The sequence below is a fragment of the Chanos chanos genome, chromosome 13, assembly GCF_902362185.1.
Source record: "Chanos chanos chromosome 13, fChaCha1.1, whole genome shotgun sequence".
In the NCBI taxonomy this organism is placed as follows: domain Eukaryota; kingdom Metazoa; phylum Chordata; class Actinopteri; order Gonorynchiformes; family Chanidae; genus Chanos; species Chanos chanos.
In genome coordinates this window covers 7,341,015-7,366,829 of record NC_044507.1, presented here as the reverse complement: position 1 = coordinate 7,366,829, position 25,815 = coordinate 7,341,015, and the positions used below count along the sequence as shown (strand labels likewise).

At 38.8% G+C, this 25,815-nt stretch overlaps 3 protein-coding genes across 3 annotated transcripts; 2 read left to right on the top strand and 1 right to left on the bottom strand.

Annotated features, from left to right (window-relative positions):
• The first annotated feature begins 507 nt into the window (after positions 1-507).
• Positions 508-12,744, top strand: LOC115826699 (chitin synthase chs-2-like). Its single transcript, XM_030790583.1, has 18 exons — positions 508-527; positions 2,301-2,436; positions 2,635-2,823; positions 3,609-4,651; positions 4,748-4,837; positions 5,009-5,167; positions 5,352-5,526; positions 5,756-5,857; positions 5,984-6,125; positions 6,265-6,465; positions 6,763-7,047; positions 7,370-7,549; positions 7,703-7,981; positions 8,615-8,679; positions 8,802-8,912; positions 9,288-9,505; positions 9,709-9,779; positions 12,617-12,744. Exons 1-18 carry the CDS (start codon positions 508-510, stop codon positions 12,742-12,744), a joined length of 3,594 nt encoding a protein of 1,197 aa, XP_030646443.1.
• On the bottom strand, positions 11,574-12,611 carry c1qtnf13 (C1q and TNF related 13; the record flags this gene model as incomplete). Its single annotated transcript, XM_030790404.1, has 1 exon — positions 11,574-12,611. A coding segment is annotated over one exon (1,038 nt), but the record flags the coding sequence as incomplete, so codon positions are not given.
• Positions 12,745-19,676: 6,932 nt separating the features above from the next.
• Positions 19,677-25,761, top strand: ube2na (ubiquitin-conjugating enzyme E2Na). The gene is made up of 4 exons (XM_030790291.1): positions 19,677-19,761; positions 22,963-23,209; positions 24,023-24,163; positions 24,976-25,761. The coding sequence occupies exons 1-4, from the start codon at positions 19,732-19,734 to the stop codon at positions 25,020-25,022; spliced, it is 465 nt and encodes a 154-aa protein (XP_030646151.1). The 5' UTR covers positions 19,677-19,731; the 3' UTR covers positions 25,023-25,761.
• Positions 25,762-25,815: the final 54 nt, after the last annotated feature.

Here is a 25,815-nt window from a genome sequence, read left to right as displayed (position 1 = left end):
AGAGAAAATGTGGATTTACATCTTATCTAATACTGAAATCAATCCATAAATTTTATTAAGTACAATAAAACCGTCATATCTATGCCAGGGATGTCCCTATGAGAGCATTTGGGTACTGTGAGTGGTGAGGTCTGGAAAACAGAAGAACAAATCCTATTAAAACTGAATTAGCAAACAATATAAATGTAAGCAGGAAACATATATGCTAGAAAATATGGATCTGCACAATGATGATCAATATACCAATGTTTGTTCATCAAGCTTGTCTAGGAGAGATCACATTTCCTCTCTGCACTGACTTCTTCCAGTCCTACATGCTTTTAGCTGCCTTGGTGCATGCAACTCTAGAGCCATGGTGAATGCCTTCCTCAGATCGAGCGCAGTTGTTTGAAAGAGAGAGAGAGAGAGAACATTTAAATGTCACTGCAATTAAACCATTAAATTTGTAACAAGTCCTCTATAAGAAGTACCATTATGTTCAGGGTTTTCAGGCAATTCAAAGTAGACATGGACATGCATCGCCAATGGTAATTTTTTCATGCATTATAATTTTTTGGCACGTAAATCTCTTGAAAAATGGATCGAAATAAAAATATTGCTTCAAGCAATATATTGTCCAGCATGGTGTTGAGATGTTGCTAAGCAGTCCAGAAGCCGAGCTTTGGCTGATCTGTTTTGACCATGCTTTAGCTGTAACTGTCTACGTGCAAATGTTAATAACTTCTTCTTAAAACACAAGCAGTCAGATGATATGGTCGAGCAAATCTAGTAAAAAAGCAAACAGTGTTCCCAGACAAATTATCATTGGGGAATGTTTTTTAATAGCTACAACAGTTAAACAAACGTTGTCTGGTAATTATTAGTCTAACAATGCTTTGACATTGCCATTTGTCTAGCAGCACTGTTAAAAGCCATTAGATTTCTAAGGCTGAGTCACAGAACTAGCAGTTGATAACTGTTATCTGTTACGTAATTAAGCGTCTTATGCGTGTCTTGAATGGGGAGGACTTGGAAAATTCCATTTTATCAGACGTAAGAAATCCCAAGCAAACGCACGTCCATGTGCGTGCAGCCATGACATAAATTGTTCGTGTCATATTTCAACTCCTCCCTCAAACCATGCGAATTTGCTTAAGGTAATGGGTTTTTTAAATATATTTATACACATATATACATACATACATACATACATACATACATACACACACACACACACACACACACACACACACACACACACACACGCGCGCGCACACACCCACACACACACGCACACACCCACACCCACACACACACATATATAGCAACAGCTCCATTACTCTGGACTGTTTCCAGTACCCATTTATTTGTTCAGCTTTTTGTGTTAAGTTGTTCCAAATGCTGCCATCTTCTGGCCACTGGGCACACAGTTAAGGGAGGTTAAGATGTTTATTAAGTTGGCTACCTAACAAATACAAGTGTTCTGAAGTCTGAGGCAAACTGATAAACAGCTCAGATCTAAGGTCTGAGTGAATGGCTATATATCTACCCTTTTCCCTCTTTTTAAGTCCTCTTTTTGTGACCCCCTAAATATGACTTCATCCTCAAGGATTCCCTCCTCTCATACAGTGTTATTTATTGATAGACATCTGTTGAATTGACTGAAGTTGTGAATATATGTATTTTTTGTGTTGCTTAAACTTTCAGTTATGTCAGCTGATATAATTGTGTGACTTGAATATTTTGTCACACGTGACAAAATCTGATTAATGTGATAAATTATGGAGCAAACCCAATATAAACAATATTATTTCATGTCATATTTCATCGCTGATGGGAAGTAAGGGAGTGGTGAAAGTTTACATACAACTCACAACTCATCATGCGTTATGTTTGTGACATAAGCTTTTCTCCTCCTCTTTGAAAAGGTGCGTCCCACTTTTGTGGTTTAAAACAGACGCAACCTGTGGAAGTAGTATAGATCATCAGAATGCATGAGGAGCAGGAAGACAGCAGATTTGGGTAATATGAAAAGAGGATTATTTACTGGACTACATCATTTTCTACTGGAAGGATTTACGCTGCTATAATAACCAAAACAAAAACAAACAAAGAAACAAACAAACAATTAAAACCAACAGGATTTAGTCAATTCAATTTTTCTGTTAGAACTGGGTTATTTAATTGATCTGAATCTTTAACTGACTAATAAGTAACATTTCATCTAGATGTGCACTGAGCAAAATTTTGAGTTGCATTTGGATTATTCGTTTATGTTTTTAGAAGAAACAAAATTGAATGTTGAATTTTGTGGTGAATAGGAGGTCATGGGATGCCTGTAGAGAAGTCCCAGTCATTCAGGATGAGCAGAAACCTAGAAAGAGACTCCAGTGTGTGCAGTGGTGCTGTGGGGCCTTTGTGGGTTTAGTTGTGTTTGTGCTATCACTTCTGAGTAAGGTAAGCTCCCTATATCTTCTTAATATCTTATGAATTGTTAATAATATGAATAATAAGCTACGATACACATACATATAAAATCTACATTATCGAATGTTGTTTTTTTAGTGGTATGGAAAAATTAATCTAAATATGTTGTGGAAATGACTCGGGCTGAACTGAACTTACCTGTTAATGTGATTCTTTATGTTGATTCAGTCATCATTTCTGCTTTTGGTGACACTGGGAAACAATGCCACCATTACCGTACCAACGGGTCAAAAACCCAGTGCTCTCCTTAGCATTGGTTGTACTTTGGTTGGACCGAGTGTTTTACTCCTGATTAAGAGCCTCTGGAAGTTCATCTTCAAGAGTTCAGTAATACCAAGTATGAAGACTGTGCTATGGGTGAGTTTAATTATAACACAGTAACAGAAGTTCAGATATTTTCTGATGTTTCAGTGGTACAGTTCTTAGAAGGTTAAATGACCCTTAAGCGAACGTTTGAATTGTTTGGTAGGGGCAAAGGTGCGGTTAAGAGATACACTATTACTTTTCCTCCTTTTGAATGATTTAAACACAAACCTAAGAATGTAAGTTATTTAGCAGTTTTGTTTAAAGTTATTCTTAATTTGGCAGTTATTTAAGAGTTAAGATTATCTACACTCTCTTCGGTGGTTGGAAACAGCAAAGTCTTTATATTTACAGAGAAGTAAAACAGTGAAAGTCGTAGTGCAAGAATAAAATGAAATGTAATTTACCTTATAAAAATGAAAATTAATTGAAAATTAATTGTCTCAAGTGTTCATTGTACTTGAGGCATTGTGAGATTAAGACTGACATTTTATCTGACATGATAAAAAAATGATGTGTACGGAATGATGTATACACAGTATACTGTGTTGGTTACCAGGAAAAAATTCTACATAATCATAAAATTAATACAAACTATTCATCATCACATGTTTTTAGTTGTATTTCTTTGCAAGGATATATTACCAAATCCAGTCCTATGAAATATTTTTAAACTTCACAGCAAGTATTGTTTAGAAGAACTTAATGTGCTGGAATTCTCCTCACAATCAAGACTGCTTTTTAGAGAAAAGTATTCTTCAGAAGGTTGATGAATTTAGTTTCTATCTTTTCAAGGAGCATATTCAAATGTATTCATTCATTTTATCTTTCACCCACAGGTCTTATGCATGGAGTTCCTGGTCGCCATGGGAGCTGTTCTTCTCACAGTTGTTGCCATGCCACATTTTGATATTATCACCAACATAATGCTCCTAAACAGTGTGAGCTTACTCTCTGCTGTGCTGCAAGTGGCAGCTGACTGCCTCGCCAAGGAGAGAACGAGATTTATAATGCTCCCTATCATCGCCATTGTCCTCATTATTCTCGGTTACGTTTTGTTCATACTCAGTTTCCTCCTGGTGGAGAATAGCACCTCAGAGGTGGTTACAGCTGTGGCGCTAGCCATACTGGGCACGTTCTTTGTCTCTTTAAACTGGTGGGAGAACTACAGCACCCTTTTCAACGTTGGCTTCCTGAACGACATCTCTAAGGACATTGCAGAATCACGCAATATGGTCTGCATCCTGTCAAGCATGGTCAGAATCCTCATCACAGGAATTGTGGTTGGAGCCTACGTGCCACTGTATGGCTATGACTGGTATACTATATCATCTCTCCCCTCAGGCGTGAGTGACACCATCATTGGCTTGGTTGTCGTCCAGATTATTTCCTCTGCCATGTGCCACTGGTTCGTGGTGGTGGCCTGTAAGATACACGCCTTGCGTCGTAGCTTTGTTGTACCCATTTATCTGGCCTCTCTGGCTATTTTAGCTGTTTTCCTGGTTCCAGTAAGCATCTATTCCAATAGTGCAGCTGATCCTGAATCAGACATACGCTACTGTGACAGCCTTCAACTATCTGAGTATCAACAATCCAACATCACCTGGTTTGAGGGTTTGATGAAGGACGTCACCCGAACACTGTGCAACCGACAAATCGTGGCTGACATGAACTTGACTGGATTGACTTTTCTGGGCGGCTTGGCCCTCTGCTGGTGGCTGGGACTCATATTTAGTACATTGTACATCTGGTTCCTTCGAATCAAGCGTATCCAGAGAACCCAAGATCTGTTTGTTCGACGAATGTATGAGGGTGCATTTCTGGAACAGTCCATGCTGCTCAACACTCGGTTTGAAATCAGAAAGAGGATTAAAGAAAGACGGTCAGTACTTTGGTAATTGTTAGACTGATATTCATGTAGGTTGGAAGGATATATTTTGAACAAGGATTCAAATCTCCATTTTTTCCCCTTCAGCAGGTCCAAAGAGCCTGTAACAGTGTATCTGTGTGCAACAATGTGGCATGAGACTTATGACGAAATGATGAAAATGATCATTTCAATGTTCAGGTACTTTGCATCTGTCTATCTGTCTTTCTCTCTTTCTCTCTCTTGATATATATATATATATATATATATATATATATATATATAATATTATTATATAATATATTCCTTTCTTTATGTGTGTCTGTACTCATTTCCATTGAATTAAATTGCTCTTTTGACTCTTTTCACCAGGTTGGACAAATACAGGCCAAAGACAACAACAGGCAGTGATGCCATCTTTGAATTTCATATCTACTTTGATGATGCCTTCAAAGATGTAAAGGGCAGTAAAGAGAGGCATGCTAATGAGTATGCTGAGACACTGGTGGAAGTCATCAGAGAAGTCTACACGTAAGCATTATGCAATCTGTACTGGCTTCTTTTGGTCTGATTTAAATGATGCACATATAAAATGTCTGTAATTTTGGCTAAAACCTCTGACCATGCTTTTTCTCCACCAAATGCTCGGGTAAATTTGGTTCAGTCATCTTAACTGTATTTGATGTTTTAATAATTATACCTCTTTGAATGTTAGTATTTTCAGTGAAGAGGATCCATGTGTCTTCAAGAAACGTCCACCTCTTCCCAATCAGAAGATCCTACGGACCCCCTATGGAGGCAGACTGGAATACACTCTCCCTAAAGGCAACGTGCTGATGGTTCACTTCAAAGACAAACAGCTGATCCGTCACAAGAAGAGATGGTCTCAGGTAAGAGTTTCGAAGTGGTTGAACATCTCCAAAGACGTTCCAGAAAAATCAAATTGGCTTGGCAAATTGGATTGGCAGATTGGTTGTTTGCATGACTGTGTTAAGAATTAAAGCTAATATAGTTACTGTCAAGCAATAAGTCTTTTTCTTCTTTAATATTATGTTTGCTTAATCTTAGAAAATATGTAGTTGCCTGCATACCTTTATTTGATTTAATCCCTTTTCACAGATAATGTACCTGTATTACCTACTTGGCTGGAGACTCAACTCAAAATACTTCAAGATGTTTGCAAGAGGTGGAAATGAGAGTAGACTTAAGGCAGCTCTGCAGGTAAGGGGCTGAGTACCTTACATCCCATTGTGTAATATATCACTGAGTACAGTTCACCTGTGTCCCCTTGTTGACTTCCGTGAAGACCATCAACGCAGACTGACCGTGTCTCTAAATTATCCATAGAAAGAGAAAGAGAACACTTACATCCTGGCCCTGGATGGGGATACAGATTTCCAGCCCTCTGCTTTGATGCTCCTGATTGATCGTCTTAAACTGTATCCAGAGGTTGGTGCAGTTTGTGGACGAATTCACCCTACAGGCACAGGTTGGTGGTCCCATCTGGGCACATTAGAAAATATCACAGTCAACCACATATTACTAATGAATGTAAGAGTTTCATTTGAATCACAACTGATCTAACTTATGTCCATGCGAGTTGTGACACAGTATCTATGTGTTTACAGGGCCAATGGTGTGGTATCAGAAGTTTGAGTATGCTGTTGGCCACTGGATGCAGAAGACAGCAGAGCATGTGTTTGGATCTGTCCTTTGCAGTCCTGGCTGTTTCAGTCTTTTCAGAGGGGCTGCTCTCATGGATGACAACGTCATGAAAAGATACACCACCAAGGCCACTGAAGCCAGCCACTACGTACAGTATGATCAGGGTATGCCTTTAAGTTGTTTTCTTCAGAATTTCATTTGTATCTCTTGGGAGTCTTACTCTTACTCATCTAAAAAGCCAAAACAATAGTATGATATTTTGCAATATTGCTTGAAAGAAATTATGAAGAACATCAAGATATGGCCTCATCTATACCTACATCCATTACAATGCAAAGACATTCCTTGAATGTCCAAACACACAAGGGGTCAATAGCTCTGCCTAAATAATCTTGACTTTGAGTTGAGTTCAAAAGCACGTCATCTGAAGAGCTAACTCTTTCATTGACTCCACCCAACAGGTGAGGACCGTTGGCTATGTACACTGCTACTACAACAGGGCTGGAGGGTGGAGTATAACGCAGCTGCTGATGCCTACACCAATGCCCCGGAGGAGTTCAAGGAATTTTACAACCAAAGGAGGCGCTGGGGTCCCTCCACCTTGGCCAACACCATTGACCTGTTGGGCTCCGGAGACCTGACCTGCCAGCGTAACAGCTCTATATCCAAACCTTACATCCTTTATCAGATTGTTGCCACAGGAGCTTCAATCCTGGGCCCTGCCACCATCTGCCTCATGATAGCAGGTAGAAATTAATGGGGCAAAAACAAGTTCTGTTTTAAACAACTGAAAGTGTTGGAATCCACTTACAGCATGCTTACGGGTGTTTTTCTTAATGATAGAGTTCATTGAACAATACAAGATTCATTTTGTAAGTGATATATGAGGAAAAATGATCTGGTTTCCCCCTGCCATAGGTGTTTAATGGTTAAATTCTTTTTGCTCTTTAAATTCATTCCAGGATCCATAAACTCATTGTTCTTAGATATTGTGTGCTTGTACTAATGCATGCTTGGAATAACACATTGTTGATTTGGTATGTTTTTGCTGTGTTGATTCTCTTCCAGGAAGCTTCACTTTCATTTTTGATATTGAGCCAAACAATTCCCTTCTTCTGGCCACGTTACCCCCGATTATTTACTTGGGTCTGTGCTTCAAGCTGAAAGGGGACATACAGATAAAAATAGCCGCTGTACTGAGCATATTGTATGCGTTTCTCATGACGGCCACCATTTTGTCCATCATAGGTAAATGTTTTCTCTATTCTCGGCTTGGTTTTGAAAATGATTGCTTTCATAACAGCCAATCCTGCCCAGCAGTGTACACAAAATGTACACAGTTTTTGTATAAAGTTATCAGTAAATACAGACACTGATATGTGATGTTATTACTCTTTTCAGGGGATATGGTGAGGCAGGAAACATTTTTCACTCCTGCTGGTCTCTTCCTCATCACCATGGTTTTTATGTATATCGCCACGGCAGCCTTTCACCCCCAGGAGTTCTCTCTCATCATCTACGGCTTTTTGTACTTCCTCTGCATTCCCAGCGGATACCTGTTGCTGACCATTTACTCCATTGTCAACATGAACAATGTTACATGGGGAACCCGTGAGAGTGGTGGACAGGCCAAGGCTCAGACAGCTGATGTCATTAAGAAGCGACTGATGCAGGTCAAATGTTGTGCCTGTCCTTGCTGGAACACAGCTGAACCTGTGAATGAGCGCGAACCTGAAGTGGAAACCATGACCAAGACAGAGGAAACAGATATTACAGTTAATATTGAATCTCAAAATGATGAAAGGTAATTTTATTCTTTGTTCAGAACTGTTTTCTCAAAAAAAGTTGTGACTCATTCACCTAACATGCCCATATCATCTAGCACACCTTCATTATCAGAACAATTCTTGATAAAGTACACACCCATTGTTGAGATAGACATCCTTAAACGTCATTGCGTTTAGTCACAGTTTTGCTTACTGTTTCAATATGTCTCCATAGAATCCATATATCTCTGATAAATGCTGTAACTCTAATCTACATTGAGATAATTTGAGGAAAAGCTCAGTCTTTAAATTTATTTATTTGTATGTTCATATTTCCATTTTTCAGTTCAAAGGAATCTGAATTAATCAAAAGGTCGCAAGAAAGTGAGTACTATAAAAGTTTATATTTTATCAAACGAGCATCACCTTGAAGCTATAATTATACATTAGAACATATAAAAGTTGTTTTCCATGTTTTTTCTGACAATCTTAATGATATTTTATATAATGCAAATTGATCATTACTAAGATGTTTCTTTGTCAAAAGGCTGGGTTGCACGTCTACAAACGAAATCTAATGAATTCTCATTGTATGAGGACACCCTGTCTGAGGTAAAAATTCAAATTCAATTTTTTATTTTCTGCATTTAGCTGGTTAAATATATTTGTATAATACCCTTAAATGGAATGATTCAAGAAAACAGTACCTAAGAGTCTTTTTCACTGTTTTCCAGGAAGAGACTGAGTTTTGGCGAGAGCTTCAGAAAAAGTATTTGGAACCTTTGGCAGAGGATAAGGAACAACAGAGAAAAATTGCAGAAGATCTACAAGGCCTCAGAGATAAGGTTTGCTTGGTTTTGTAACTTTTTAGGTTCCTTAAAACATTTAAATTGCTATATGGGGACGGGTTTCATAAGAGAGTGTACAGAAATTTCAGGAATGCTACCCTAAAATCAATTACATATCTATAATCCATCACAATGAGCCAGTTTAGCAATGTATAATATAAAAGTGTAATATAATATAATAATATATATATATATATATATATATATATATATATATATATATATATTTATATCATGCAAGTCATGACATTTACGATGTTGAAAAAAAAAAACAGTCCCATCCCTGTAATGTTCTTAATAAAGCTGTGGTGAGAACTTTCATCCAGGGATGTCCCTGTTCTTAACTCACTCTATCCTTATTTCCATTTGTAGGTGACATTCTCTTTTTTCATCTGTAATGCGTTGTGGTTGGTGGCAACCTTCTTTCTCCAAGCCATTGGTAAAGCAGTGACCATACCAATTCCAAAAATGTATGCGAATGGGACAATAGTGAGAGGAGAGATCATTTCCATTGATCCAATAGGATTGATGTTTCTGCTGGGATTTGCCACACTACTGGTAGTGCAGTTTCTTGCAATGTTGTACCACAGGTAAGCACGTAAGGTCATCTTTTCTCACTAAGTTCTTAATCTTACACAATTGGTGTAATACATATCACAGATAAATGTCTTTTTGCTAATGATGCACAAATTCCTTGATGTCATTGTGAGGCACTGCACTGCAGTATCTGTAATGTAAATCTCTTTATTTGTGTCTCTTAACCCTCTTTTATTCCCATTATTTGTTTTCATAGAATTTATACCCTGATCCATTTTGTGTCATACATTGACACAGAGACCAAGGCTGTTAGAAAACTTGAGAAAAATCATCATCGTCAAGCATTATCAAGGTTATCCCGTCAGAGTTCCATGACTGATTCACAGGTGAGCTTTCATTGCAATATTTTATGTAATTCAGAATTTCATCTTTTTATTCATGATTCATGAGCCCTCTTTGATAGTCCAAAATATTTTGAATGTATGTGTTCAAAAATCTTTATGTTTTATATATATATATATATATTTTTTGTAGGTCACAGAAATCTTTGAAAATCCTTTGCATCACAGATCATTTGAACAGCTGAGCCTGCAGAGTGACAATCTGTCAATTATAAAAGGCTCTCTAACAGTGGTGTAAGAGTTTACAGCTTCAGAGACAAAGCTGAAAACTACTCTGCATTTTACACTGATATCCTGCTTGCTGATGGACATCACACATTGGAATGTAAATATCATCAGATGCCCACTGTGTGATATTCAACTTTGGCTATAATCAAAGGTAAAGGTGACATTTCTGTTAGACAGATAGCTAGATAGTAAATAAGTGAGATTTTGTGTTATTTATGTTATGTAAGGTATTTATGAAATATTTGTGTGAAGCAAATTTTGTCACATACTTAAAATAAGTAAGCCGTCAATATTTGTGTTTTAAGAGATTAGATAAAATGTCCTAAAATATGTTTTGTTGCACTAGATCAATTACTCTTGTTTACACAGTACTGTAGCTTAACACACTGATGTTACATTAAATCATTTGTTTTTGTACTGGAGTGTTTTCAGTTTCTTTATTGCTGGACTTGGGAAAATTGTTAAAACTATAGAGATAAAAAGAGCATTGTGGTGTGGTGTCACCATTATCACTTGGCAACACCTTTGTCACGTGGTATCATCATTGCCATATGATATCAGCACCATTTACCACATGGCCCTTGCTTAACAGAAATCTGCAGTGTGATGACTACCCTGTATTGTTAATTACAACAAAGAGAGAACTGGACAGATGATAAGAAGGTGTGAATACAATCACATGATTTAATATTTATGTGTAAAGTTACACAATAACAAAAGCTAGACAATGTATAATGATCTCTCCTTGAAGGTACCGGGATATGAGAACATAATGAGGTTATGTATTAGCATTAATACTCCTTCAGTCACACTTATATTGTCTAAAACAGGATAGCTTCGCACATCTACATGAAATCAAACAAATTAAAATATTTAATTGTAATGGGTTTATCACTCATGACAACAAAACACAAACAGCCTTCAACAACTGTGGGATAGTAGTTCTAGAACTTTGCTCTCTGGTATACATGATATTAATGCTAACTACAGAAAACACATAAAATTGTACAATATATACACATTTTTCACACTGAAAGGTAAGTGATAGATCTGAGGAATGGTACTGTGTAATAATAAATGGTCAACCTCAAGTCAACATGGGTGTTTGTCTGAAAATGCTGAATGAAATGTCATTCTGTCAAATGTAACAAATTTGATTTTTAAAGACTTGGCGTTTCAACACACTTCGCACGCCATTCAACTTTGGAATAAAATAGCATATTATTATGCAAATACGTCAGTTCATGCTGCGATTACTTACGCATTGCACAGACTAATACAAAAGGTTTTCTATCTGCTGTGTCAGAATTTATCACATTCTGATAGTTCAGTCCCTGCTTTGTTTGCGTTTAGAAAACATTAGTCATTCTGACAATTCCTTTTTCAGAAATCAGAAAATGTATGAGTAAACATAGTTCCATTGTGTTAGTCGGCACTAGGATACAAAGGGTACACGAGACTAGATATAAAACCAGCCAGTTCAAATGTTAGGTCAGTTGTAAGTTCTATCCAGGATTGAAGACTCCCAGTCAGGGTAGACCAAGAAGCCGGAAAAGGTAGTGTAACGTCCCTGATTGCTATACACAGCATAGCGTTGGTCCTGTTGACTGTAGAGCCAGACGGTGTCTCCCTTCCTCAGTGACAGTAGAAGACTCTGACTCTGCATTTCTCTATGCCTTGATGTGTCTTCATCAAACACCATAGCTTGCACCTCACCACGGCCAGTCATTAACTTCACCGATACTGCCCTATGCGGGTGCCTCCCAACTGTGAAGGCAAAGAAATACGACCCGGGGAAGTGACACGTGAAGTGACCTGACGTCTTGTTAAAGTGCCCACCAATATTGACATATTCCACGTCAAAAGTCAATGCCTCCTTTTCACGATACCCTCCGCTTTCTCCCAGCACAGAGGTCGTTCTTGCTACTGAGAAAGCTGACCTAGGTTCTTCAAAAGCTTTTTCTCTTGTCAAGCTATACCATGGATCCGTAGGTGGTGGGCAATCGGGATGAAGGAACCCTGGTTGGGGCAGGTGGTTGTTGAGATAACTCATAGAGGATGACGAGTCCGGATATACCAAATAGCCCGTGAATGTAATGTAAGGTCCCACATTGCTGTAAAGGGCATAATCTGGGCTTTGCTGCAGTAGCAGCCAAACTGTATCCATGGGCTTTAGAGTTAACATCACGCTCTGGCTCTGAACTTTACGGCCAGGTTTCCTGTGTCCATCATAAGCCATTGCTTGTACTTCCTGCCCATTTTTCACCAACATAACAGACAGGAGCTTCTTAGGGAATTTGCCCACTGTAAAGGAGAAATAATAAGCACCTGCTAAGCGACATCGAAACCGACCTGTGTCTGGGTTGAAGTCCCCGCCCACGTTGACTAGGAGACGATCAAATGTCACAGCTCGCTGGGAGCCGCCGAGTACACTTCTGCTGCGTGTAGCAGAGAAGGCAGAGCGGAGACCAGACATTGCAGGAGCAACATGGAAGGGAGTGACGAGTCCCAAACAAATGAGCAGTCCCATGAGACAGGACAGCTGTCTAGAAGGGTTCCAAAACACAGCCTCAGCTGAAGGTGGGGAAGCAAAGTACAAAGTCATAGTCAAATTTTGCATTCATGAACCAGCCAGATATTCTCAAATCCTCAAAGCATTTTGAAAAAGAAAAAAACACAAGCTATGTTACATCAAACACTCAGTGGAATATGAGAAGAGTAACCTTACTAACCATGGGAAATTCATAGTTAAATGACCCCTACACATAATTTAAACAGGAAACCTTTGTAGAACGCTTTGTAGAAGTAGCAAGTTCAAGTTCAAGGAAAGCTAGCCAGTCAGAACATTGTGGGAGTATGTGACCAGGGGAATTAACAGACTCAGTTTTTCCACCAAGTGGTGAGGGAAATGTTTGTACAAACATTAAAGCTCACTGATGGGATAATCTTTGTGTAAAGTATGATACTGGTCACTCTATACTTAATTATTCATTAATAAAGATAAACAAAGAAACAAATTACTACGACTACTGCAACTAATAATAATAACAACAAGAAAACAAAAACAACAACCACAACAATAATAATAATAATAATAATTGTTAATATTATTAATCTACTTTTTGAACATATCAAGTGACCACTGTAAAGGCAAATTTTCAAAAACAGCTAAGAGCACAAAACATGAATAGGGGGCTAGGCAAAACAAACAAACAAACAAAAAACAACAAGAGGTTAGTTGTAACATTTACATTTGCTCGAGCTTTACTGAAATTATTTTGGTGTATATCTGCCATTCATATCCAAAATCACTTCATTTATGCCTCCTGCGAACAGACCATCAGTTCATAAATCATTTTTAACTGATTTTTGAAATTTCAGTGCTACAGCTATCCCATGTTAGTTTTTACCTTTGTCATTTTACTCCGAACCCATGCAAGCATGCAGTTAGCAGCTTTAACTAGGAATGTCTGGATATAAAAACCGAGGTCTCAAGGCCCTTAACTGGCTGAAAAGCCATATGACCGTGTTAGGAAGTATGGTTTAGCCCTGTCAGGACGGATTCAGCCGTTCATATCAAGTGCTCAGTGAAAGCAATAGTCCTTTTAATTCAGCTGGTATTGTCTGTTCATTGTGTGCACTGGGAGAAGGCAAAAGATTAGGCTTTGGTTCATCTGCTCCTATGTGCTGGAACAAAGGCATATTTGGAAAGGGATGAGGTGGGTCACGGTAGGCTGCGTGGACGTGAGACTTTTTAGTGGAGCAAGCAGTGAGTCAGTAGAAGATGAAGGACCACACTGAAGACCATGGGAAGATGATTGAAGGGTTGGCATTAGGAAAAGAGGTCAGGATGCTTAACATTACTCAGTATTAAGGATTTGAATTCAGACTCAGACATATGTGAGATAAGACCCCCAAGAGCAACATATGCATGTGTTTCTGACGCATTATTTTTTTTGTTCGTTTTTTTTTAATGCTGGGTCCCAGTTTTCATTTAACTGATGAAGAAGAGAATATCAATGCTGTAATTTTTTTATAAAGGGGTCCTGGAATAACCGTTAATGGGGCTGAATGTTCCCTGTATTAGATAATTCCACACAAGGGATCATGTAGATTATTTTGATATGCGTGTATGCACGTCCGAAAACAGGCTTACTCAGTGATGTTCATTCTTCTTTTTTCAATTACTTTTATACTTTGTCTCATCGCTCGTGTGATTTTTGTGCAACCTACTCAGTGACAGTTTGCACTCTAAAGAAAGACAAATACCTGTAATGTTAAAAAAAAAACCCAGACAAATCTGTACATGTTTTTAAAAAATTCATTTGAAAATAATTTCTTCCCAATAACTCCAGGGCAGTCTCTTAACATCAGTCCTGGAAACCTATTCACAATGTATGCATAGTCCCACTCTAGTTCAATTAGTATTTTAATTGGTAGCTTATTTGGTAGAACTGCAGTAGTAATTTAACAGTATTTTTCAGTGGTTTGGTGGCCATTTAATTAAATTAAAATCCTAGTAGTTTGAAGTTAATTACATTTTAGTCATGTAGTATTGTGGCTAACTAACCGATCAATTTTTCCATCAAGAACACAAATGCACTCATAATTTAACCATTCAGTAGGTTAAAAGTAAGCAAACAAGTCAAATCAAATATCAAGTGGGTCTTCATGATTAGGAATGAAGGTTCCTTTTTCCTGAATGTCATGCCTTCAATTATGGGTGTTTTTGGTTATTAGGCTTGCACACGAGTACTTAAAAATTACCATATACTATTTGGATGAATTTTCAACACAAGAAGAAATACACAGAATAAACAGCCACATAAATATTTGTATATGTACACTAACATAAATGTTAAGGTTTAGTTCAGTATATAGTTGGCCTGTTGGAATGGGTGATGATAAACCTACCTGCTCTGGTAAGATGAGTAAAAGAGTGCATTCCTGTCGTCAGCTGGTCCTTTCCTCTTCTGTCAGTCTTCAGCAGAGTGTGAGTCTCAGACTCGATGGCCGTCTGGCTCTCTACCCCGCCACTGTCCTGCAACAAGACCTATCTATCCACCAGGTCCCCCCCACCCCTTTCTGCCCCAAACAGAGGGATATACAAATGAGACAATGAGGAGGAGCTTCCATGTCCTCTGCATCAGCTGTTGCCAGGCCATGGTGGGCTTCAATGAACTACACCTGAATCTCAATTCTGGAAACAAATAATTACACAACAAACTTTTTTTTTTTTGTCTTTTTGTCTATTTAATTTCATAAGCTCTCTTACTAATACAAAAGAGCCTTACAAAACTAGATGCAAAGTATTCCGATCATATTGGCCCAGTTGTTCAAAAAGTTTAATGTGAATCAGAGTGACCCAGATTGGGAAATCCCATGTTTTGCTATCCAGGTTCAGGTAATCAATCTTACTTTTGTGCCAGTTTTTCAAAGTAACAATGGACTGGATCACCCTGATCCAGATACAAACTTTTTGGCCCAGTTGTTCAGAGGTAATCTGATTGGATTTTGGATTGGATCAAACCTTGAAAATGGGTTGTTCAAAAGAAAATTCTGAAATCGGATTAGATCATGTAATCCAGTTTTGGTTTTGATCTGGATCAAATCTTCAGTATGTGTTGCTCAAAACTTTTTAGTAGGATTAGGATACCTTTAATCCAAAAAATCAGGATTATCCTGATCCCAGCAGAAGGGTGGATTCAGGGTGGATTTCAGGGACAAAATGTAATAAAAATTTAAAATCGGTCAAATAGTACAATATTTGTATATAATGTACATTTATTTATATGTTGCACTTGATTTGTTTGACCGTTACAGTGATAAAGTAGATAAAGTAGACATTAGGCTACCTATTAAGCCTTTCAGTACAGTAAAATAAAAAAAAGGATATTGTCCCCAAAAAATAACCCCCGAAACAGCTGTCAACAACAAACAAAAATGATATATTTAACTTTAACTGTCATTTATCACTGTATATTAATTACAATGACACAGTCATCAGAGATGAACCAGTCAAAAGTAGTTTCTGACAATTACATCCCTTATTGCACGCCCAGTCTGTCCCTCATTCTGAGAGAACACTGGAGGTTGCTCTGGGTCTTCAACAGGCTAAGGTGCATCATAAACGTCATCACAGAGAAGGACATTGCGCCTGGCAGTGATGTTGTGCTGGACAATACAAACAATTATTATGTTTCACGCGCCCTGTGGTTGCACTCACAAGTAGTTAAGGCATGCAAAGCATCTCTTCAGAACTCCATTTAAGCGCTAAATTGCACATCTTGTTTTGCAATGAGCAGTGTTGAAGCATGCCTGCTCAGGTGTGTTTGCTGCAAGAAAAGGGGTAATCAGCCATGGTAGGAGTGGTAGGCACCGTCTCCTAATATTATGCCATCTGGTCAGTTGGTTTGGTGCACTCTATATAGAGCGCTCTCCCTCAGGATCATGGACAGACCCAGGCCACTTCACGACGCAGTTTGTAATGATGACGTCAGCGTTGCCCACAAGTTGGATATTGATGCCGTGTACTCCCACTCCCTCTCATGAGGTGCTTGTATATGCACATGAGTGCAGTCGATAACCCCAATAGTATTGGGTATGTTCCCCAAACAAAAAAACTTGTGCTTGGTCTGGGCAATCAAATGAAACAAATCACCCAAAATGTGAATGCCATGGGGTCTGGCCAGAAGAGGACCATGGAGCAAGTGAAATTTAGATGGAAGAATTTGAAGGCCAGTGCAACAAAGGACCATGCTGAAGCAGGCAACAAGCCCTTCAGGGAAGGTGATTGCACAGATGTGGTTCTTGACATTATTGGAGGTGAAAATTCACAAGCTCTGCACAGGATTCAAGGTGTTGTAGGGGATGGTGACCCCATTATTGTAAAAGAAAGCGAGCCAGTTCCTCTTAATGCAGAGGAAACATTTGTTCTGGATCTCAGCCCTGTTACTGAGGAAGAAGGTGGTAGAGCCAGTAGTTATTGCCAAAGGAGCTCAGAGTAGAGGCTGGAAGTGATCTTTGCCTAACAAAGATGATGATGCCTATAACTTACTTCATAAATGAGAAAACAAAAGAGCAGAAGCACAGATTCGTCTGGCAGAGGAACAGATCACTCTTAACCAACTACAGCAAACCAAAGCCAGACTTGAGATCTGCCTCTTAAGAGCAGAGCTTCAACAAGCTGGTCTCTCCACAAATGAAGAACTCCACAGAACTCTGAACATTCTTTATTTTGTTAACTACTGGACATTTAGCCTTTTTATGATTTAAAACACGTTTTCAAAATATCCACAATGTATTTATAAATAAAATTCATTTGTTTATTTTTAAGTATTTGTTGTGGGTCAGATAAGGGGTCTGACTAAGACACTGAAAAGGGAAGGGGATATTTCTATTGTTTGATTATGCTGTTTTCTGTCTCTTCAAATAAAAACACTTAAAGTGACCCCACGCTGGCTATTCTACCTGTTGTTCTTAACATAGCTAGTAGCCTGCATTGTGATATGTAGTCCTATTTAGAGCACTGGTAATATGGGTTTGGTAATCTTGAAAAGTCTGTATCTGGAACAGGGTGATCAGCACAAAGCCAGCAGAAAGGTAAAATGGATTACTTGATCCTCCACAGCAAAACATGGGATTTCCAAATCTGGATCATTCTGATCCAGATTAAATTTTTTGAACAACTGGGCCCCAGATTTGATAACCTTGAAAAGTTTGTATCTGGAACAGGGTGATCTAATCCAATGTTGCTTTGAAGAACTGGCACAAAAGTAAGACGGATTACCTGATCCTGGATAGCAAAACATGGGATTTCCAAATCCGGATTAAACTTTTTGAACAACTGGGCCTTCAAGATTACCAAATCTGGATTACCAGTGCTCTAAATGGGGCTACATATCAAAATCTTGGCTACTAGCTATGCAAAGAATAACAGGTAGAACAGCCAGCGTGGGGCTACTTTAAGTGTTTTTATTTGAAGAGACAGAAACTGTTAGAAACTAATTTAGCAAATGTTAGAATCTACTTTTGACTGGTTCATCTCTGGTGATTGCGTCATTGTAATTAATATGCAGTGATAAGTGGCGGCTAAAATTAAATATATAATCTTTGTTTGATATTGACATCTGTTTGGGGGATTATTTTATGGGGACAAAATCCTTTTTATTATTATTAATTTACTTACTGCACTGAAAGGCTTAATAGGTAGACTAATGTATACTTAATCTACTTTATCACTGTAACGATTAAACAAATCAAGTACAAAATATAAAGAAATGTATATATACTACATGATACAAATGCTGTATTATTTAACCGATTTACTATAAGTTTTATTACATTTTGTTCCTGAAATCCATCCTGAATCTACCCTTCTGCTGGGATCAGGACAATCCTGATTTTTTCAATCAAAGGTATCCCAATCCTACTACAAAGTTTTGAGCAACACGTACTGTTGATTTGATCCAATCTGGTAACCGAAACCCAATCAGATTCCCTCTGAACAACTGGTCTATTGTCATCATGTTTTAGCTTCCTCATGATTAGCTTTCTAAAAGGATGAGGAGAAGAGGAAGGAGTGGGAGTTTGTATGTCTGAAGATGATTTTAACAGATAAACGCTAATTTCAGTGACACGGTTCATTTTACCTAATTTCTAAATCCACTGACCACAGGACACCAAGTTTTGCATAGTCTCATGAACTGCTCATGTCAACATGGAAAACATACTGAAATACAAATACTTCAGGACAATGTTTCCATTCACATTTAATGTGATACTTTATCGTAAAACGTTGTGAACTAACCCCTTGAAGAAAGAACATATACTTTTGCAGTCCTGCCATTACTTGATATCAGCAATTTCATAGGTGAGCCTATTAAATGTGTTCTTAATTAATCACCAAGAGAGTTCCAGCACCACACATTCCCTGAAAATATTTTTTTAAAAAATGGCATATTACATAAACTCTTCCAACCACTTCCGAACGCCTCTTTTTGGATCTAAAGTTTGTATGTCTATGTTATATACTTCTTATGAAGAAATATGCGTTTGTGTGAGCAAAACCAGTTAACATTATCCAATTTTCTTATCTCAGCATCTTACAGAAAAGACATGCATTCATGCAAAAAAAAAAAAAAAAGTCCTCCTTAATCTTGAAAACGTAGGTCTTCAGTAATAGCCTACTGCTGTTTTGCCCAGTGTGTACTTCCCATCAGTTGTCATGTGCATACATCTGGGGAGAGAATACATTGTCAGGACATTCTCTGAGCCGCAAATAGTTTAACTGTCGCTGCACTGAAAAAACAGTACTTCTTTCCATGCGATGAAAGAACAGAATGTGTAACATCTTAATTTGAGGGAAACGAAATTTTAAAGCAATGTCAAGCAGTTTATTGACTACAGAAGCGTATAATCTGTGGCGCATTGGATGTTCGGAACTTGTAGTTTGAATCACACAACAAGAAGTAAATCTCATGAATGTATAAGACTACATTTCCCATTATAACTATGGAGATTTACGTTTCTAGGGATATCTGTAGCACTGACGCAGGGCGGCGGAAGGCGTGTTGCACTGCGTCTCCGCCGTCAATGCAAACGAAGGAAGAAGCATTGAGAGTCAAAGCTAAAACCGCATTAAAGACAAGATGGCAGGACTGCCCCGCAGGATCATCAAGGTAACCGGGTATAGTTCTACACAGAACAGCGCAGCCTCTCTTCATGATCTTAGGTGTAGGGGTTACCTTTATCCATTTTATATATCACTGAAATGACACACAGGGTAGCAAATAGGTTAGCATTTGCGCCCACTGCTCTGTGTTACTTCCGTTTCGGTGTTCGTTCCGAATCCGAATAAGGGTGGGTTAAAAATACAGCCATGCAGGATTGAAAGCGAAAGATGGCGGACTGTGTAGCTATTACCCGGCAATTCATTCATCAGCATTTAAAATACACAAAACACGGAGATCTCAAAAAATATCCCAGTCTAATGTCTGAAAACGAAAGTTGGCTGACTAGCTTAGCTAGCTACTTAGCTAACCTTGGTCGTAAGCATTCATTGATTGTGTCCTGAGACAGATAGCTAATGCTAGCTCGCTAGCCCGCTAAAAATGGGAAGCAACAATTACTCCAACCCATTAAACGATCTAAAACAAATGTTATCGTACGTCAGTTTTGTCATTCTGGAACTCTACCACTTCACGTCATCCCATGAAACATCGCCTGGAGGGGCACTGCAGATATTTATCGTGCAAGGCCTAAGTAGTTTGCTGCCGCAAGAGTGAGGTGTCAGCTCCATGAAATTAAGATTATACTCTGAGTTTGGAACTACAATATACAGCGAACAGAGATTTGTAACTATCAAGTATATGAATATGGGATTTGATTTATATATACATAATATGCATCACAGAAACTACAGTGATACTATCGCAGTATCATCTATCCCGTAACTGCCAAATTATTGTTGTTTTTCTCAATGCATAGCTACCTTGTGTCCGAAACAACATTAGCTGTCGTAATTAATGCAGTATGCGTAGCATCATCTGTAATTTTGGTTCGTATGAAAGCATTCCTGGATGTCAGTAACCGTGCTCATCACACCCATTCATTCAGTCACCTACTAACATTTCGAAATGATAGGAAAAACGTCTTCCCGCAGTTTCACAATCGTCATGTTGTTTTCGGATGTTTTGAAAATGACCCTCAATTCCTAGGATACAATGATGAGTTGTTAAAACTGACCTGATCATCTGGACTGTAGAATCCAGAGGAAATATATTAATGACCTAAGCACCAAAACGGCTTGCTGTTACGTAATATAACCAATTCTGTGACATAAACCTGCTGAACTGGATTTTTAAAATACTTTGTAATGTTTAGCTTTTACGACGCTTTGGTTTAGGAACTCTGCCACGATTGTCTGAAAATGGTTAACAATTAAGTATTTACAGCTAATTGATATTAAGTAGGCCATACCAATGAAGTACAACATATAGTGAAGTACAACATATAGAACATTTGTATTGTCACATTAAGACGTCCAACAATACATCCATTAATACAAAATGCTCATAACATTTTCTTAGTGCTTAATATTTTTTTTTTGTGAAACCAGAAGCATTTTATTTTTTCTCCATCATCTTTATGTACACTGTTGTTTCTCAAGAATTTCATCTTGACATGATTTTTGTTATGGAATTCACGAGATGGATTAACTTTATTTTATAATGTGTGAGAGAGATACATGAAGAGTAAGAGATACAGGCCTGGGAATAGTTCCCCGAAAGCCTTGTACTTGAGCGTGCGAATGGGTGCCCCTTTCTTGTCTGTGTTTTCTCTGCATGTTTTTGTCCGTGGGTTATCTGAAACATTTCAGGAATTCGGGACTCAGTTCTACACGCCAAAGGAAATGCAAACAGCAGCAGTTGTTGCAGACTTGGTCGTGTACACACAATTGGTATAATGATGCCTGGGAAAGGCACACACATTTATCAATCTCAGGTATTTTGGTAAAGATGTTACATTTAGGATGAAGAGATAGATGTCAGTAGGTATGAATTTAGGTACCGCTGCTAAAATTCACCAGGAGAAAAACTCATTAATCGACTTTATCTATTGAAATCCACAATAAGGATCATTACTTGAATGGCACAGTCATCAATTAATAGCAGAATATAAGGATGCCTAGGATACACTGGTGAGTTGTTAAAACTGATAAATCTCAAACCACGGATATTGTCTTAATACATTTTGCTTGGTTGCATGAAGGGAGATGTTGCATTCGTTGGCAGCTAAACACAAATCTGCCCACACCCGTGCCAAAGTGAACTCACCAGCCAGTGGGTAGTTTTGCTTTCTAAAAACTGTTGATTTTCAAGTTTATTTGCATTGTCATGTGAGGATTGTTTTGTTGGGTTAGGATTTTGTGAGGTGTTTTTTTTGTTTGTTTTTTTTGCTTTAGTTCACTACACAGATGTGTCTTAGAGAAGCACGGAGACATTTTGTAAGAAATAGGCACTGTTCACAACAGAGAAGTCAGTCAAACCATGTGACTCCTGGATGATTCACCGGTCCAAGCCACAGGTGATATCAAATCCACGGGCTCATTATTCATGCGACAGGTGTACGTTTCCCTCGTGGACCTTAAAGGTTACCTCAGCCCCGGTGGACAGAGGCTTCACTCAAATGGAAACTTAAAGCGTTATCGAGACGCATGCCACCGAAAATAAATTGATGGCTGTTTCTATAACATGAATGAAGATTAAAAATGCACCACAGTTTCTGTTACTCAAATAATCTACCAAAAACAACAAAGGCTTAATTAATGGTTTTTTTGTGGGTGTTATTTTTGTTCCGTTAGAACTTTTTTTTTTTTTTTAAACGAAGGGGTTTTTTTTGTAAGGCAGGGCATTTTTATGTCAGTGAGGCAGGTATGCCCCTGAGACTTCATATCCTGTTCAAATATCCCCCCAAAATTCCTTTATTGACTGATTATGGTTTGATACTATTCATCCTCACATGGTATTGGAGCAGTTCTGACGCCTGTTAGAATGCAGAGCTGTAACGTAGGTACAGTTTGATGTCTGTGATTGTAGCACAAATAGAAGAGCTTTTCAACTCATCACCTGTCTGAACTGAACTCCATGTATGGTTTTACATTTGTGTACCTCACAGTGTTACATTCTCAGAGCCAGCCTGCGTGGAGTAGGTGTTTAGTTTCATCAGAAAGTTGTAGTCATGAATCTCTAATGAGAGATGCCCCCGTGGGGGTGTTGGCGGGGCCGCACTGTTCCAACGTGCCTTGTCTGTATTTCATTGTGTTCTTTGTCTGTCTCTGTATTTCTGTTTGTTGTTTGTTGTTGTGTGTACGTGTGTAGGAAACACAGCGTTTGTTGGCGGAACCCGTGCCCGGGATAAAAGCTGAACCAGATGAAGGGAACGCTCGCTACTTCCACGTGGTCATCGCCGGACCTCAGGACTCCCCGTTCGAGGGAGGAACTTTTAAACTTGAACTCTTTCTTCCCGAAGAATACCCCATGGCAGCTCCTAAAGTTCGCTTCATGACCAAAATATATCACCCCAATGTGGACAAGCTGGGAAGAATATGTCTAGATATTTTGAAAGGTAAGGTGTTTTAATTGTGCGGGTTGTCGCTTTTTCCACGTTTGTCTTAAGAACTGGACGCATGGTGCACGTTCATCATCTAAACACATATGATCCTCACACCGTACCCCCGGTGCACATCATAGTTGTCGGTATGGATTAGCGCTTGTATTCCAGCTGACATGAATGTGTTGAGTCACTGTTGTCACACTTTGACATCACAGGTGATGTTCTCTGGGGAGATCTTAACCATCTTCTCAAGGGGTGTGTCCAGCCTGGACACAGCACTTGATGTGGTGTTTACGTATGCTGTTATGGCGCTGGTTCCCAAGCGTATTCATGATTTGGTCAGAAATGCTCTTCCGTCGAGAGCAATCTGAAGTTGATGCAGATTCTGTAGTACGCCTTAGTATTTTTAGTTTAATTAGTGATATAAGAATAGTGAATTTTAGTGAAAGAACCGCAGAGGTAGTCAGTGATGCCCGTGGCTCTGTGTGTTTGTTGTGAATTGTTGTGATTTGCCGGCTCCTCTGTGTTACGTGAAGGCTGTTAGAATGCTGCTAGGGATTTGGCTTTTTAATCCCTCAAAAGATCAAGAGATTCTCAGATTACGCTTATGACCTTACAGGAGAAGTAGACCTTTGTACCGTTAGATATCTCTGTCTCTCTCTCTCTTTCTCTTTCTATTTCTCTGTTTCTCGCACTCACTCTCCCTTCCTCACTCCATCTTCTGCTGAAGACAGAGAGCAGCCTACAACTGTTCCCTTCATGTAACGGCTTCACTTACCCTCTCTTTTACTCCTCCTCCACCTCTCTCTGTGGTCTGTTGTTCAGATAAGTGGTCCCCAGCCTTGCAGATCCGCACAGTCCTGCTTTCAATCCAGGCATTACTAAGCGCTCCCAACCCAGATGATCCTCTAGCCAATGATGTCGCAGAGCAGTGGAAGACCAACGAAGCTCAAGCCATAGAAACAGGTGAGTGACACAAAAAAGTCTGGCCACACCCCCCTCGCCATGCATTTTGTAAAATTAACGCTTTTCTAGGGGGGAAAACAAAAAAAAGCAAAATGAGAGCCTGCGTAAGAGCTCATTCGTTTTCAAATTCTGTCCCACATTCCTCAGAGATTTAGTCCACACGAGCCGCTCTTCATCTAAAGCATGTCTGAGTATCATCTACAATTAGGAGGTTATGGATTTGATCTGAGGCATATGCTTCCCATATTTCTGCTAGTTCTCAGGATGACGTGAAGATCCAGGATGCCTCTGAGCATTGCATGAATCTCTGCTGCTTTTGTCTATTGTTTGGTTGTTTGTTTTGAGGAAAACGAGTCGGTGTTATTTATACCAAAACAGGCTGTGAGGAAATGCTATGGTAGTACAGTAAACTGGTGTATAATTGTAATGTGTTTCACCGAATGAATTTAGAGTCATAGTATGAGGGCTTTTTGAGGTCATTTTCAGAAACTTTACGGATTTTGGGCACAGTTCACAACGCAGACTGTGCCATTTAAGGCAATAGTTTGGTTGCTGATAAAACATTAGACTGTGTTCATGACAAAATTGTGAACGCAGAACAACATCATGGGCCTTCTGCGTTTAATTAGAACTGAGGTTTCTGACACAACATACCCCAGCAGATTAAAATAGATATAATATTTGTGGGCACCCTAATACATTCAAGCTCAAAATTATGTCACTTTCAAACTGAAAATATTGGTAATTTTGTGGTGTGTGTTTATTTACCTCCCCTTCCTGTGTGTGTGTCTGTGTGTGTATGTGTTTTGCAGCTCGGACATGGACCAGGCTTTATGCTGGGAACAACATTGAGGTTTAGACAGGAGGAAAACACAGGAAAGAGAGAGAGAGAGAGAAAGAAGTGGAAGTCAAGTGTGAACACAACTCCTCATGTTCTGCCAAGATCTATTCATTTGCATTTAAAGGACACAGTCTTAGGGGAAAAAAAAAAACAACAACAAACAATTCTGTAATCATAGTGCAAAACGGTAAAGAATATATTAAAGTCGAGAAAAAAAAGAGAACTGCAGATGATTGGTGATTTAAAAAAAAAAAAAAAAGGAAAAGATAAAAAAAAAAACAGAAAAGGAAAAAAAAAATGTCTTTGTCCTAATTCACTACTGTTCAGATGCATGGGCAGAGGATGTAGATCCACTCACGAGACGTTTTGTTTTCCATTGATCAGCAAGGCTGCGACACGGCTCCGCTGTGAAGATGAGCGCATTTAAACAAACTGGTCGTCCTGCGTTTGTCCCATAGTTTTGGGGAGGGAAGGCGAGGGGGTTTGGGGGGGGGGAGGGGGTAACGTTTTATGTTTTCTTTTAATCTCTGTTCTTCTTCTTCTTCTTTTTTTTTTTTCTCCCTTTCCCAATGCTGTTTGTTTATGAAAAGCAGCTCGTTATCCCTTGCTTAGAAACAACCTCTCATCTGACCACACATACTCAGCCCTGTTAGAAAGTCATAGCTGAAAACAAAGAATCCTGTAGCTTTGCTTTTATATGTTTTAAAAAGGAAAAAAAAAAAAACCTCCATCTGACTTGAACACACACACACACACACACACACACAAAAAAACAATAATACGATGGTTTGACTAAATGAATATGAGACAA